Raw genomic sequence first — 16,087 nt, 5'->3', positions numbered from 1 at the left:
ATTTACGTGAGGAGATGTATAAACAAAACATATGGACTTAAGACAACAGTACTGACTTAAGATTCTAATATTGAGAATTAGTTTTTACTGAATCATGGGTAAATGAACAGTGACCTGGAGAAATATGATGTATAGCTACAAAGACAGACGAGGTAGAAATGGGAATGTGTGGTGCTATATGTTAAAAAGAGAGGTTACAATGATGAATAAAAAAATAAAGGAATTTGTCTGAACTATTAAGAGACCTAGACAATTTTCAAAACTCCAAAAATGGTGGGAAATTCATTTTAACAAACAATAATGCAAAGTGCTACATGCTGACAAAAGACATTAATGACAGAGACAAGCTAACCAATGTCATCATACAGGAGGCAACCACTGCAAAAGAATTAGGAGATTATACCAACTTAATTTTCTTATTCTTGGAAATGTCCAACAGCAATTCAAAACATATATAAAATGTACAGTTATACTATAAACTGTAGAAAAAGTTTATATATAAATCAAGAGACATTATAGTCAAACTGTATAATGAACCAGTGAGAAGAGTATTGTGTGCTGTTCTGGCTACCATGCTACCAAAAGTGACATAGCAGCACTATAAGCTGAGCACTGAAAAGCAAACAATGCCTTGAAGGAGATGTTCTATTCTTAGAGGGTAAGGGAGTTAGCTTTGATAAAACCCACAGAGTCCTGGGTTCAAATATTGGGCATTGTGTTGGTTTTGCAGGTTTACCCATGGCCTGTGGGGTCTCTCCTTGCATATCCCAAAGATGAGCATTTTAGGGTAATTTAGAGACTCTAAATCTCCACGTGTTGTTGAGGATGAGTATTGTATAGGTGCATCATTCAGTGCTGGCTCCAAGCTTATATTTATTAAAAAAAAAAAAAAGTAACAGTTTCAGTAATCACAAACCTTTACAACTGACATAATGGGTATTAATTTATTGTTACAGGTGACCCAGGGGATGTTTTTAAAATATAGTTGTAGATTATCAGTTTCTCCCTGGCTAGTAAACATTTTTGATTCAATGCAGTCTGACATCTCATCTCAGTGTGGGATACACCTATAGAGGGTCTTTCCTGTGTCATATCTCTCAATTCTTTATCACCCTTTGTTTATTTTTCCCTACATTTAAATACAAATTGCAATCACATTTCAATTTAAAAAAATGGATGACTTATATTGGTAACATTAGTGTATGGTGTATGCATTTACAAATACTGTATGTTCTAAGATTTTTTAGGTAAAGGAAAAAGAAAAGATTTAAAGTATGGTACTATAGCTATACTCATTAAATGTAGTGCCGGAGTACAGCGACAGGTTGCATGATGATTAGCACATGCAAGCAAGAGTTTCGCTGTACTCTGTACAAATGCCAATTATAACCCTAAATCACTAAAGTGAATGAAATACTTAAGGACACCAGTGGAAATTAAAGGAAGTGCATTTGAGGATGAAGACAGAAAGAATTCTTTTACATAAACTGCTGTGGGAGTCCAGAATAAACTATCAAGTCATATAGTTTAACCAAAAATGTTTAGATCTTTAAAAAGGACCTGGAAAAGAAATCTGAATAATTTATCCATAAGCTAATCAAGCAGATAGACTTGATAGACCAAACAGTTTCCTCTTTTAAGTTCTTATATCCTGTTTACAATTAGTGTGCAACTATGAAGTTAGTGAAGGGCTGGAACAGGGTGCATCTGCAAAAGAAAAAATGTTAAAGGTTATTTCCCCACTGAAAAGGAAAAAAGGTTAAAGGCACAATGTTTCGGCTATATAGCTATCATCATGTGTGCAACTGAAAAGGAAAGAGCAAGTAACACAGATTGGAGGGAACAAAGCCAGGGCTGGCGAAAGGTGAAATGGTGGTCACGGTTCCTTTAATTTAGTCATGTTTACACAAGAAACCATGAAATTTGCCTTCTCAGATGCTTCTAATAACAGGAAGAAATAAAACCAACAAAGAAAAACAAGACAGGTTAAAATAAGGCAGTTTGACAATGCATATTTACACAAAAATGGTTATAGGATACATATCAAACTTTAATAATTTTCCTCCAATATTCATCCATCCATTTTCCAACCCGCTGAATCTGAACACAGGGTCACGGGGGTCTGCTGGAGCCAATCCCAGCCAACACAGTGCACAAGGCAGGAACCAATCCCGGGCAGGGTGCCAACCCACTGCAGGATTTCCTCCAATATTCCTTATTAAAAATTCATATGGCACTAGGAAGAAAGGACTTTCTGGAGCAATTTGTGTGGGTTTTCAAAGCTACTATCTTTCCTCATTTACTGAACTTGAGTTCTACACATAATGGAAGTCTGTCATCAGTTTAGATGATTTCCAGTTTCTTTAGCATTGCCCTTTGACACACACTAGCCAAATCATCTACATCAGCCCCAATATCTTTACCTTCATGCTTAGTAATCTGCTGGAGCTTTTTAAAATTTTGGTTTGTCAGACTACTAAACCAGGCAATGAAACTGAAAGTGATAAAAGACTGGATCAGGCTCAGATAAAAAGGACAACAAGAAGTCCTTGTCTACTTTAAACAGTTTGAGTTTACAGAGGAGAAATAAGCACTGATTGTATTTAAAGAATATTTTTATTGTATTTGTATTCCAGTAAAGAATGTTATCTAGGTTAGTTACTAAGTATTTATATTCAGTCACTGCTTCTACCTCCTCCCCTTGAACAACACAGGGTGAACATACAGATTTCTATCTTTTAAAATCAAATACAATTTCTTTGGTCTTTTTTACATTCAGAGCCAGATAGTTCTTATTGCACCAGCTTACCACACAGTCCACTTGATTCAGACAGTGCCTTTCATTCTTTTCTGATATGTGTCCTATGAGCATGATGACATTGGCATACTTGATAATGAAACAGTGGTCATTGCTCTGTCTCAGGTCACCTGTGTACATAGTAAAGACACACCCATGCGGGCTTCCTGTGTTTGAATGAATGACTTTTGAAAAAGTGTCCTGTACTTTGACTGTTTGTGAATGATTCCAAAGAAAGTCCTGAATCCACAATGTGATAAATGGGTTAACATTCATACTGTTCAGTTTCCCAATCAGTATGTAAAGCTGAATTGTATTGAATTCTGAAGAAAAATCCAAAAATAGTGCTCTGGCATATGAACCAGGCTGATCAAGAATAACATGCAGAGCATCTTCCACACTTCTGTTTGCACATTAAGGAAATTGGTGGTTATCTTGAAAATACTTTGTCATTAAAAATGTTTTTCACCAAATGTTCAAGACATTTTATTGGAATAGAGGTGAGTGCCACCAGTCTGCAGTCATTCAAACAAACAGTTTGGGGTGGAAACCTTAGAAACTCGGGTAATAATTAATTGTTCCCACAGCTTAGGTACAATACCGCAGGTCAGAGACCAGTTAAACAGTAAATGAAAAACTGGAGAGAACTGCTTAAAGCAGGACTTTAAGAGCCAACCTGATACGCCATCTGATCCCACTGCCCTGTTTGTTTTAACATGCTGCAAGCCTTTTTCCACTTCAGTTAAACTGAACCCCATCACAGCAGAATTCCTGGTGTTTTTATAAAGCATCTCCTTTACATCTGCATTCTGGGTGCTGAAATCACTTTTTTCCCCCAAATTTGGTAAAAAAGTTAAGTTCATCTGCTAAAATTTTCTGGTCTTTGCCTACTGGAGAGTTTACACTCTTGTTAGAACCTAGTCCTGTGATTGTTTTTAGGCCTTTCCAAACCTGATTTGGATCGTTATCATTAAATCACCTCTTGATTTTTCCTTATACATCTTTTTATTTTGTTTAATTAACCTGTTAATCATTTGCTGTAAAATTATCTCATTTTCTTGACGAGCAGGGAGAAAATTCTTTGTTAGTTGTGGTAATTATAACTCAAAGACACATGATATTCTATATGGTGTTCCACAAGGCTCTATCCTGGGTCCGCTGCTCTTCTCAATCTACATGCTTCCATTAGGTCAGATTATCTCGGGACATAACGTGAGCTACCACAGCTATGCTGATGACACACAGCTGTATTTATCAATAGCACCTGATGACCCCAAATCTCTTGATTCGCTAACACAATGTCTAACCTGTATCTCAGAATGGATGAATAGTAACTTTCTCAAATTAAATAAAGAAAAAACCGAAATCTTAGTGATTGGCAATAATGGATACAATGAGGCTATTAGAAATAAACTGGATGCATTAGGATTAAAAGTCAAATCGGAGGTAAAAAAGCTTAGGGGTAACCGTTGATTGTAATCTGAATTTTAAATCGCATATTAATAAAATCACTAGGACAGCATTTTTTCACCTAAGGAACATAGCAAAAGTTAGACCTCTTATATCATCGAAAGATGCAGAGAAATTAGTTCATGCGTTTGTCTTTAGTCGGCTAGATTACTGTAATGCACTCCTCTCAGGACTACCCAAAAAAGACATCAATCGTTTGCAGTTAGTGCAGAATGCAGCTGCTAGAATCCTTACCAGGAAAAGAAAATCCGAACACATTTCTCCAGTTTTGATGTCACTACACTGGTTACCTGTGTCATTCAGAATTGACTTTAAAATTCTGCTTATGGTTTATAAAGCTTTAAATAATCTCGCCCCGTCTTATATATCGGAATGTCTGACACCTTATATTCCAAATCGCAACCTCAGATCCTCAACTGAGTGTCTCCTTAGAATTCCAAGAGCAAAACTTAAAAGAAGGTGGTGAGGCGGCCTTCTGCTGTTATGGACCTAAAATCTGGAATAGCCTGCCAGTAGGAATTTCGCCAGGCTAATACAGTGGAGCACTTTAAAAAACTACTGAAAACACATTACTTTAACATGGCCTTCTCATAACTTCACTGTAATTTAATCCTGACACTCTGTATATCCAATTCATTATAATAACTATTCATTCAAAATTTGTACTAACCCCTACTCTCTCTTCTGTTTCCTTTTCCGGTGTCCTATTGGTGGTGGCTTGTGCCACCACCATCTACCCAAAGCACCATGATGTTCCAACAATGATGGATGGATTAAAAGCCAGAAGTCTGTATAACCATCAGCATCAAGTGACTCCGTGCGAACAATAACTACAAAGAGGACTATTTCATTTATGTTAGGTAGAATGCCCAAAGGGGACTGGGGCGGTCTCGTGGCCTGGAACCCCTACAGATTTTATTTTTTTTCTCCAGCCTTCTGGAGTTTTTTTTTGTTTTTTCTGTCCACCCTGGCCATCGGACCTTACTCCTTTTTATGTTAACTAAGGTTGTCTTATTTTAATTTCTTATTTGTCTTTTATTCTTCTTTTCTTCATTATGTAAAGCACTTTGAGCTACTTTTTGTATGAAAATGTGCTATATAAATAAATGTTGTTGTTGTTGTTTTTCCAGTAGTAATACTTTAACCTCTTTAGTGATCCATGGCTTACAGTTGGGGCACACCTTGACACATTTTTCCCTTAATGATCACAGACTCACAGAATTTCATATATTCAATTACAGTGTAAGTGGCCTCATTCAGTGATGGTGAGGATGTCGGCACATCCTCGTCAGTACAGGAGAAGCATTCCTACAATTCCTCTACAATGTCCTTGCACCAGTTTTGTGTTTATCTTATGGCTGGTTTTTCTTGTTTCAGTTTCTGTTTGTACTTATGAAGTTCAAGAATAATGACGTGGTCAGATGCACTCAGGGCTGCTTTATTATGAGATATGTAGATGCCACGGACATTTCCATAACACTTGTGTAGTGTTTGTCCCCTCTAGTATTAATATTAACGTGGTGATGGTAAAGTGGTAATACCGATTCCAGATTGCATAAATTAAAAGCAACCATCACATGTTTGAAATAGCCAGGTGATTTGGTTTCTACAGTGCATCCAGAAAGTATTCACAGCGCATCACTTTTTCCACATTTTGTTATGTTACAGCCTTATTCCAAAATGGATTAAATTCATTTTTTTCCTCAGAATTCTACGCACAACACCCCATAATGACAACGTGAAAAATGTTTACTTGAGATTTTTGCAAATTTATTAAAAATAAAAAAACTGAGAAATCACACGTACATAAGTATTCACAGCCTTTGCTCAATACTTTGTCAATGCACCTTTGGCAGCAATTACAGCCTCAAGTCTTGTTGAATATGATGCCACAAGCTTGGCACACCTATCCTTGGCCAGTTTCGCCCATTCCTCTTTGCAGCACCTCTCAAGCTCCATCAGGTTGGATGGGAAGCGTCGGTGCACAGCCATTTTAAGATCTCTCCAGAGATGTTCAATCGGATTCAAGTCTGGGCTCTGGCTGGGCCACTCAAGGACATTCACAGAGTTGTCCTGAAGCCACTCCTTTGATATCTTGGCTGTGTGCTTAGGGTTGTTGTCCTACTGAAAGATGAACCATCGCCCCAGTCTGAGGTCAAGAGCGCTCTGGAGCAGGTTTTCATCCAGGATGTGTCTGTACATTGCTGTAGTCATCTTTCCCTTTATCCTGACTAGTCTCCCAGTTCCTGCCGCTGAAAAACATCCCCACAGCATGATGCTGCCACCACCATGCTTCACTGTAGGGATGGTGCCAGGTTTCCTCCAAACATGACGCCTGGCATTCACACCAAAGAGTTCAATCTTTGTCTCATCAGACCAGAGAATTTTCTTTCTCATGGTCTGAGAGTCCCTCAGGTGACTTTTGGCAAACTCCAGGTGGGCTGCCATGTGCATTTTACTAAGGAGTGGCTTCCGTCTGGCCACTCTACCATACAGGCCTGATTGGTGGATTGCTGCAGAGATGGTTGTCCTTCTGGAAGATTCTCCACTCTCCACAGAGGACCTCTGGAGCTCTGACAGAGTGACCATCGGGTTCATGGTCACCTCCCTGACTAAGGCCCTTCTCCCCCGATCGCTCAGTTTAGATGGCCGGCCAGCTCTAGGAAGAGTCCTGGTGGTTTTGAACTTCTTCCACTTATGGATGATGGAGGCCACTGTGCTCATTGGGACCTTCAAGGCAGCAGAAATTTTTCTGTAACCTTCCCCAGATATGTGCCTCGAGACAATCCTGTCTCGGAGGTCTACAGACAATTCCTTTGACTTCATGCTTGGTTTGTGCTCTGACATGAACTGTCAACTGTGGGACCTTATATAGACAGGTGTGTGCCTTTCCAAATCATGTCCAGTCAACTGAATTTACCACAGGTGGACTCCAATTAAGCTGCAGAAACATCTCAAGGATGATCAGGGGAAACAGGATACACCTGAGCTCAATTTCGAGCTTCACGGCAAAGGCTGTGAATACTTATGTACATGTGCTTTCTCTATTTTTTTATTTTTAATACATTTGTAAAAACCTCAAGTAAACTTTTTTCACGTTGTCATTATGGGGTGTTGTGTGTAGAATTCTGAGGAAAAAAATGAATTTAATCCATTTTGGAATAAGGCTGTAACATAACAAAATGTGGAAAAAGTGATGCACTGTGAATACTTTCCGGTTGCACTGTAGTTTCTGAAGAGTTTCCAGAATCGTTACAGCTGTGGCAATATGTAAACTACTGTTGCAAATATTTGCGAAAACCCTCGTGGTAGATAGTATGGGCAAAGTCTGACAGTGAGTTCAATATTTGGTGTGCACAAGCCCTCTTTTACAAATATATTATTGCGCCACCTTATGTTAATGTAAAGGCAGAATCCATCACCCAACTGCTTACTAGAATCCATCCCTTGAACCCCTTCCTTGACCACTTAATCTAAGCAAATTTCTTGTCTACAGGTCACTTCATCAGACACTCTGAGATGTAACAGGAGCTGTTGTGTGACGTACAAATATGTCATCATCAATAACCTTGTACCTTGTCCCTCTGGTGAATTAAATATTAAACACAAAGCCTCTTTCCAGTCTAAAATTCATACTTACAGCATTTCTTGTAAGAAATGTCTAGCCATCTACATACTAGTTGAAACAGAGAGACAACTATCAGGCCGTTACAAGGAGCTGTTAAAATCAAATACCTTCATCATAGCTACACTAATCTCCCCATTTGTATTCTTTCACAGGGCTTCAAAGACTCTTTTGAAAGAGTAGCAGAAGTAGAGAAGCTCATTCTCACACTGGGATCACATATTTCTCCAGGTCTTAATAACTGACTTTTTAATCTCTCCCTTCATCTGTAATGACAGTTTTTTTTCTCACCCACTCTCTCCTTATCTCCTTTCATCTGCCCTATCTGTCTTCCCTTGCATTCCTATATGTGTAATCTGCTCTTTCCATTTCAACATTTCAACAATGCTTACTAATAATGAAATATGGCTTGACAAAAATATTTTTAAATAACCAGCTTACTGTATCACCTATCCATTTTCCAAACCCTCTCAGTCCAACACAGTGTGTGAGGGGTCATTACCTATTCCAGCAGCATCAGGTGAATTGCAAAATCCAACCCACATTCAAAGCGAGCAATCACACATATACACACAGGCTAATAAACAGAAATAGTGGCAACACAAGCAGGTACACAATGTCGTCAAACATAATTTCAAATATTGTCATCTTCATACTTGAGGTACTGTTTCTATATACATTTTAGCACAGTTTAGTTGCAATGAAGCCAAAAGAAGAACTTTATAATAAAAACAAGAGGAATCCATACACATATATAAATAAAGTAATATAGGTGGTCACAATACAACTGATATATTCAATATATTTGGAATTGTTTTCAAGACACTAATCAGTACCAACAAGCTAAACTGCAATCAGAGGTAAACAATTAAAAAAAAAAACACACACACAATAAAAGAGGCCCAAGACTGCAATTAACCTTGCACTGCTGGCCCATTTAACAGTAGATTATCTATGGCATAACATTTCTGTAATTCATTTGATCAAAGTGCCGTAATCGGATTTTAAAGGCTGCTATATATTAAGGTAAAATGTTATGAAAATAAAGAAAAGAGAAATATAATAACTCAAGTAAGATTAAAACATGAATTTGCAACTGGGCTCTCAGCCAATCAATCAGCTTCTGATAGCACAGACCAGCATTTCTATATTTATGTATCCTCTCTTCAAATAGAAAGGGTGAGGCTCCTCACCTCTGCAATCAGCACCACAATAACACAGTCTTCCCTCTCAGTGGCAGACAACTCCCCCATCAAAGAATTAAGAGTGTCTGTTAAGTAGGAGTGCACCTCCCTCTTAACGCTGGGGATCCCCATCACAATGGACACTGTTGATACAGAAAGCTTTACATAAGTAAGGAGGAAAAAGTAACTCCAAACATGGCAAAGGACAAATATAACAAAATAACAATATCCAGTTCTTAGCATGCAAGAGAAGAACAATATGGGTGACCCTTACCACCAGTCCTGCCTTGGCCCACATGAACAGCTGGTTGCAGGCTATTCTCCTTAGCCAGCAGGTGTGGCAGGTGCTGAAAGATGCTGGGCAACTGCAGAACATTTTTGTTGGTGACATTCCACAACTTAAGTTTTGTTTCATCTGTAAAAGAAACAAGACCTCTGCATTAGATATTAGTTAAGGTGCTTCCAGCAGTTGTACATTTCAGATAAAGTACAGTAACTCAGAACCCCAACTGTGCTCATTAAAGCCCAGACCACTTTATGTTACCTGAGAGGTTGCTCCAGGTGCGGTTAATGTCACGCAACACCTGCTTTTCTGCAATAGCCCTCTTAATTTCATCCAGCACGAGATTAAGCTCCTTAGAGCGCTTCAGGTTTTCCTGCTCTGCTAAATGAAGTCGCTCTCTCAAGGCAAGGAACTCCCGCTGGTAAACGTCCACCACATCGCCTAGAATGACAAAAGGAAGGAGGCACTGCAGTATAGTGTAGAACAGTGGGGGTTACTGGCTTAAACAAACCGCATATACTAGGTCTTTTTCTACTGCATTCAGTAGCAAGGTGGGGAGCAAGGACTATTTTATTACATTTTTGACATCACATTGCATTGTTGTTCACTTTGTTTAATTTATCTTGTTTCATTCTGCTCCTTATGTGACTGTGTGAATTCAAGTAAGTTGGCACCATCCTCGGATATAGTACATGTCCAAGCAAATGAATACACCCATATTCTTGAGGCAGCCTTGGCGCATGTATATCATGCACGAGCAACCACACACACGTGGCTTCTCCAGTTTCTTTAATTTAAAAGGACAAGGAGTAGGCTGCTCACTCTATTACACTGACCTACTGACCTAATGACCTAGCCCCTGACACCCCCCACCCAAACACCAATTGCACAGATGGCTTAAAGAAGATGGCAGATTAATAAAGAGTCACTGAAGAAGTAAGCTCTTTAGAAGAAAGAACCTGCTCTCTCATGGACTTATTCTCTGCAGCATATCAATGTGTTGCATGCGATTACTACACTCTTCCGTTCTGTAGCATATGCAATCAGGAAGCACAATCTCAAGTCACAAGATGAAAGAGCTTCTTGCAAAGACAGTGCCGTTATTGAGTCAAAAGAAAATAACAGTGAAAGGGTAGGTTTAAGTGGAGTGCTGGAGCTAAAAAAATTAACTCTCAGAAACAACTTTCACAAGCTCACTTATGTCTTCTATTAAACTGACCACAGCGTGAAATGCAAAAGACACAAATAAGGTCCAAAAAACAAAATCCATTCCTTACTTATTATCAGACTTCAATGTTCAAATCAAATGAACAGAAAGCCATCAAATGGCACAAGAAGAAACTAAAACTGTACCAAATCCCCCATTATCATAACCCACTTCCTCCTCACTTCAGCATCACACTGTACTAAACCACAAACGCTCCAGTATCCAGCAAAAGCAATTAAGGACACCATTCATTTTAAAACACTGAAACCGCCATGTGAATGCAAAGATAATAAGATAGGGGGCTAATGCTGTAAAACAACCTTCTTGGGGGGTTATTTCAGAGTCAGCTGAGAATGCCAACAGTCACCTGAAAACTCTGGGCCTCCACAAGTCTTAACAAACAATTAGTCAAAAGCAGCAACAGACTAACTGGGTCAACACACAATACTGATGGCAGATGTGAATAATTAGTGCCTATAAAACAGTATATAGACTAACAAGGCTGGCAAAAAGTTCCAAATTCCACTGTATCCACTTTCAGCTACTCAGAGGGTTAAACAGAGACTAATCTGTTAGTTTTAATTACTGCAGAGATGCTATATAAATACTGGGTCAGGTTAGAAGCTCAACTCAGACAGGTATTCAGTGACCTAAACAATGAATCTGACAATTGGTGAGGAGTTCATCACGTTGCGAGTTAAAAGGGCTCAAGTGACCAGAAATGAAATGCCCCCATTTCACAATCTCATCACGCTGACAAACCAATTGTGATTTCAGTTCGTAAATTAAAATAAAAATCACTTTCTCCTAATCCTTGGTCTTAACTCCTAGGATGTTTACCCTTAAATGGATTTCTTTCAAGCAATTTAACAGCCGAGGCTATAACCGCCTTATGTGTGGAGCTTTAGGGCACAATGCATCAATCCATCAAATTTTCAATCTCTACATTATTATCTTTCATGCCAACAACAGGTCATTCGCAGTTCTCTGGTCCACTAAATGCTGTACAAGTAGTCCTGGTCTTTTGATTAGACCTTAGAATTTCACATCTCCTACTGATTCCTCTGTTACTGTACCTGCAAACATGCAAGTCACACTGAAAGGTGCTTTGTAAAGATATATACAGTGCATATAAGAAGCATTCACTCCCCCTGGAAAGCTTCACATTGTATGGTTATACAACATTGAATAACAGTTGATTTAAGTTGGCTTTTCAGATACTGGCCAACAGAAAAAGACTCTTTAAATGCCAAAGTGAAAACATATCTCTCCAAAGTGGTATAAATTACTTACAAACAAAACAAAAAATAATTGATTGCACAAGTTAGTACAGAGCAACTGCACCTTCAGCTGCCACAACAGCCTCCAGTCTATACACCTACTGCAGAGGAGCATCTAAACAGCATGATGCTGCCATCACCATCCATCACAGTTGGGGTGGCACCCTTTTGATAATGGGCAGTATAAAATAGTGCTTAGCTCAATATTGGTCTCATCAGACCATAGAACCTTCTCCCATGCCTCTTCTGGTAAAATGTAGCTGAGATGTCACATGCGATTTTTGTCCTTGCCACTTCCCCATAAAGCTATGAGTGGTAAAGCACCCAGGAAATAGTTGCCTTCTCAGTTTCTCCAATCTTAGCAATTGTGGTCTGTGACTCCCTTGGTGGCCTCCCTCACTTGTCGTCTTCTTGTATGATCACTCAGTTTTTGTGGACAACCTGTTCTAGGCAGATTTACAGCTGTGCCATACTCTTTCTGATTCATAATTATTGATTTAACTGGAATCCAAGGGATATTCAGAGACTTGGATATTTTCTTGTCACATATTCTGCCCTGTGTTTTTTCATTAATGCTGTTGTATTTTTTTTATTTTGTTCTTTATTTCGCCTTATACAATTTCTTGTATTAGGAATTTGTTCGTTTTCACATACCCCTTGGGGTCAGAGCACAGGGTCTGCCATTGTACAGCGCCCCTGGAGCAATTACAGGTTAAGGGTCTAGCTCAAGGGCCCAGCAGAGTAGGATCTCTTTTAGCAGTGACGGGGACTTGCTCAAGGGCCCAACAGAGTAGGATCTCTTTTGGCAGTGACAGGGATTCGAACCGGCAACCTTCTGGATACCAGCACAGATCCTTAGCCTCAGAGCCACCACTCCGCCCTATTTAATGGATGTTCTTCAGTCAAGTGAAGCTTGACAGATTTCCACAGGAGTGTAGACTATATGGAGTTTCTGTTTTCATTTCAGACCATATCTGTATCATCTTGAACATCCAATGAGCAGCAGTAACCAATAACGGGCACACAGGCCCATTTTTGCTACAGTTCTGCAACCACCTGCAGTGCTGGGTTATATTGATAGTATCCAGTAATTGCAAAGCATTCAGATTGGGGCATTCAGTTCATGGCTAAGTCAACATAGTGCTAAGATAAATTAGCTTGCTCTTCACCACCCCAGTCTAAGGACCTGTAGTTGGTTTCCTGCCTTGTGCCCATTGTTTTCTGGGTAATTTTCTCATTTTCTGTTTCCGCACTTTTATATTTTTGCTGCAATTGGTGAAGGCGGGAGGAGTAGTAATTGGGCATTAGAAAGTTGGTATGATGCTGGGAAAACTGCATCGCAAAGGTGACTATGCAGAAAAGTGATGTAATTTGTTTTTGAAATTCTTAATAGAGTTTTAAAAAAGTGCAGAAACTTTTTAAATGTCTCTCGTATAAACTAGGCTTTAAAAGCTGATTTTGAACCAGTGGCTTTATGCTTTACAATCTAACATCTCAGTCAAAAGGGTTACTTGCTGTCTCTATGTGGCTTTTGGGTAGGTATGGATTAAAGATTTTTATAAGAACCACCAGAAGGATGAATATCCTACTACTAAGGCCCATGGTGTAATCAAACATATGGTCATATGGTGGTGGCATTGCTACAACTACTTGGGGGTCCAGATCAGTGACAGTTTGGATTGATCTCATAATATAGAGGAACTAACTATATAAGTAGGCAGAGAAGACTTTTTTTTCCTTTATTCTATTAATGTGGAGAATGACATCATTTACATATCCTAAAGCTCTGTGATGGGTACACACTGTGGTGTGCTGGACTGGTAACATCACTCCAAGAGACGCCCACCGAATAACAAGCTAATTAAGAAGGCTGTACTCACTGGAGGTAGTATTGGAGGAGAGAAGAATGACAAAAGTGATGGCCATTATGAACAATGCTGCACATCTGCTTTCAGACACACGAGCATCAAGAGCCAATAAATTATTCAGCAGAAATGTGTCAAACGCTACTGAGGCTCTTTCATACCTATAACAATCTTTTTATTATTTCGCTTGTGTTTGTCCATGCTCGATATAAACAATGGTTGCCACAACTACTATATCCCTCCAAAACAATAGTGAGGAATCCGTGTTCCTGGCAGAGTTTTGGTCTTAGGCCTTTCTTCAAGTCATCAGTTCTTCAATATGACCAATTACCGACTGTGGTATTTGACTCTTTATTCGATGCATACTTTGTTACTGACTGAAACTGCATTATGACACTACCATTTTACACCTCCTCATTCCTTGACTTCAAGGTAAGCCTCCCCTCCTTTGCTACTCACTGAACTGCATTATGACACTACCATTTTACACCTCCTTTTTCCTTCACTCGATAAAATGAAAAGGCACATACAGCCTACATGCGACCAACAGAAACAGTCTTGCAATCCTACATACGCACACCAACATACAGAAGTAGAAACATCTACATCACGCCTAGACCAACCAGCATAGGCAAGATGTTTTAGAACAACAAAGACAATGTATAACAAACCACAGAGCGACATTATCCGAAGATCAGCAGCAGCAAATCTTGCATCTAGACAGTGAACAAAAAATAAATTACACACATAACCTTTCTGAAGAGCAGCAGCAAACTGCCAGACAGCAAGAAACATTACACCGGAAAAACTACAGGGATTCCATAACACTGATAACTTAAAACAAGGTATTCCCTTTCTGTTACGGCATAGGCAATTCCCTGTTCGTTCAGCATATTGTATGACTATCACCAAGTCACAAGAACAAACGTTTAATAACGTCGGAGTTTATTTGCCAGGCCCTGTTTTTACCCATGGCCAGTTGTACACTACATTTTCCAGAGTTACATCGAAAACCGGGTTAAACGTACAGGTACTTGCGGGTTACACACTGGGGAATATTTTTCTGACAATAATATTTATGCAACAAATTGTGTTTTCCGACAATTACTATAGACGTCGGTATACTACATTACCTCATGGCCACACTTCACACATACTGACTTACATGCGCCCTGGTTTTCCATTCTTATTCCGATATGTTCTGTTGACCTGTTCATGTTACACTTTGTATTTTAAATATTCATGCAGTTGTGAGGGACTATAATAACATCCCATACTAATCATGCAACTATTGTAATATTGAGTCCTCTCACAAATCACTATTAAAATAATCTGCTCTCTTACTGTAACATCTGATGTTCTTCTCTCCCTCATCATCATTTCATTAACACTTTTATTCTTGCGAAATTTTCACAACCATGATTGCTATTATGCTTTTATAATGCCTCACTGTAACAGTTCTCGTATCTTTAGCCAGCTCTGAAGTTTTTATTTTTCTGTAATTCTTGTGCAAGTTTAAGAGAGGTTGTTATTGTTAGTTATAATATTTCCTGAGCTTCTGCAAAACCTAAATTTGCTCCCTTGAGACACATAAAATTACTATCTACCTATGTACCCATCCATAGGTCTATCTGTCTTTCAGCAGGTTTTCTTAATCAGAACAAACATACAACATTAATGTTGATTCACCGTCTCCTGCTGTCGCTAGTCACAGCATGACATGTAGCCATTCTGCCAGTGCTAAAGTAATTGGGAGTGAAGTGCAGGCAGACGATGCACTGTTGTAGCAGCAGCAGCAGCGTTAACAGACTCCTAAGAGAATGGAGTGGTATCACAGTGGCCTGTCATTTTTCATTCTTTCTTTCACTGCTCTAGGCATAAGAGATTGTTACAGGATAGCAGAATGCAGCTTCAGTAAGCAGCTTTGCAAATCACTTGGAGATAGCAAAGAACACTATGGAACAAAAATATATGAACTAATGATAAGTCCTGAACTACTGTATACCGGAGATAGCAGGAGCATCCGGCAGTGCCATCAGCATTCTCTCTAAACCATTTAAAGAATCAGCAGATGATGCAATTGTCTGATTATTTAAATGGAGGATTGAAAAATAAAACAGATTATAAATGAGCGAGAAAATTAAAACAGAAATCTGTCTAATCCACATTCATCCGATTCCTCTTTCAAAGCTGGAAAGGCCATCACATTGCCTAACAGCAGTAAAGAGATTGGCTTTTAAGGCACTATACTAATTGCACCAAAGTCGTTCTCAATGGTTCTAAATGTGCAGGTCTAAATTATTTTCTGCTGTGACTTTATCTACCCTTTAGATAAAAATATTCTATCGATGTTTCTGTCTGTGACTGTTATTTTTA

General features: G+C 39.0%; 1 protein-coding gene across 1 annotated transcript in view; it reads right to left on the bottom strand.

The window, feature by feature from the left end:
* mgat4b (alpha-1,3-mannosyl-glycoprotein 4-beta-N-acetylglucosaminyltransferase B) overlaps positions 1-16,087 on the bottom strand; it is a 117,772-nt gene that overhangs the window by 35,982 nt on the left and 65,703 nt on the right. Inside the window, exons 2-4 of the mRNA XM_028812982.2 lie at positions 9,621-9,800; positions 9,351-9,491; positions 9,086-9,219 (exon numbers count right to left, since the gene is read on the bottom strand). Of these exons, the coding sequence (XP_028668815.1) occupies positions 9,086-9,219; positions 9,351-9,491; positions 9,621-9,800 (455 nt within the window). The remainder of the gene's footprint in view (positions 1-9,085; positions 9,220-9,350; positions 9,492-9,620; positions 9,801-16,087) is intronic.

The sequence above is a fragment of the Erpetoichthys calabaricus genome, chromosome 11 (genome assembly GCF_900747795.2).
Source record: "Erpetoichthys calabaricus chromosome 11, fErpCal1.3, whole genome shotgun sequence".
Lineage (NCBI taxonomy): Eukaryota > Metazoa > Chordata > Cladistia > Polypteriformes > Polypteridae > Erpetoichthys > Erpetoichthys calabaricus.
This window is presented reverse-complemented; position numbering and strand designations above follow the sequence as displayed.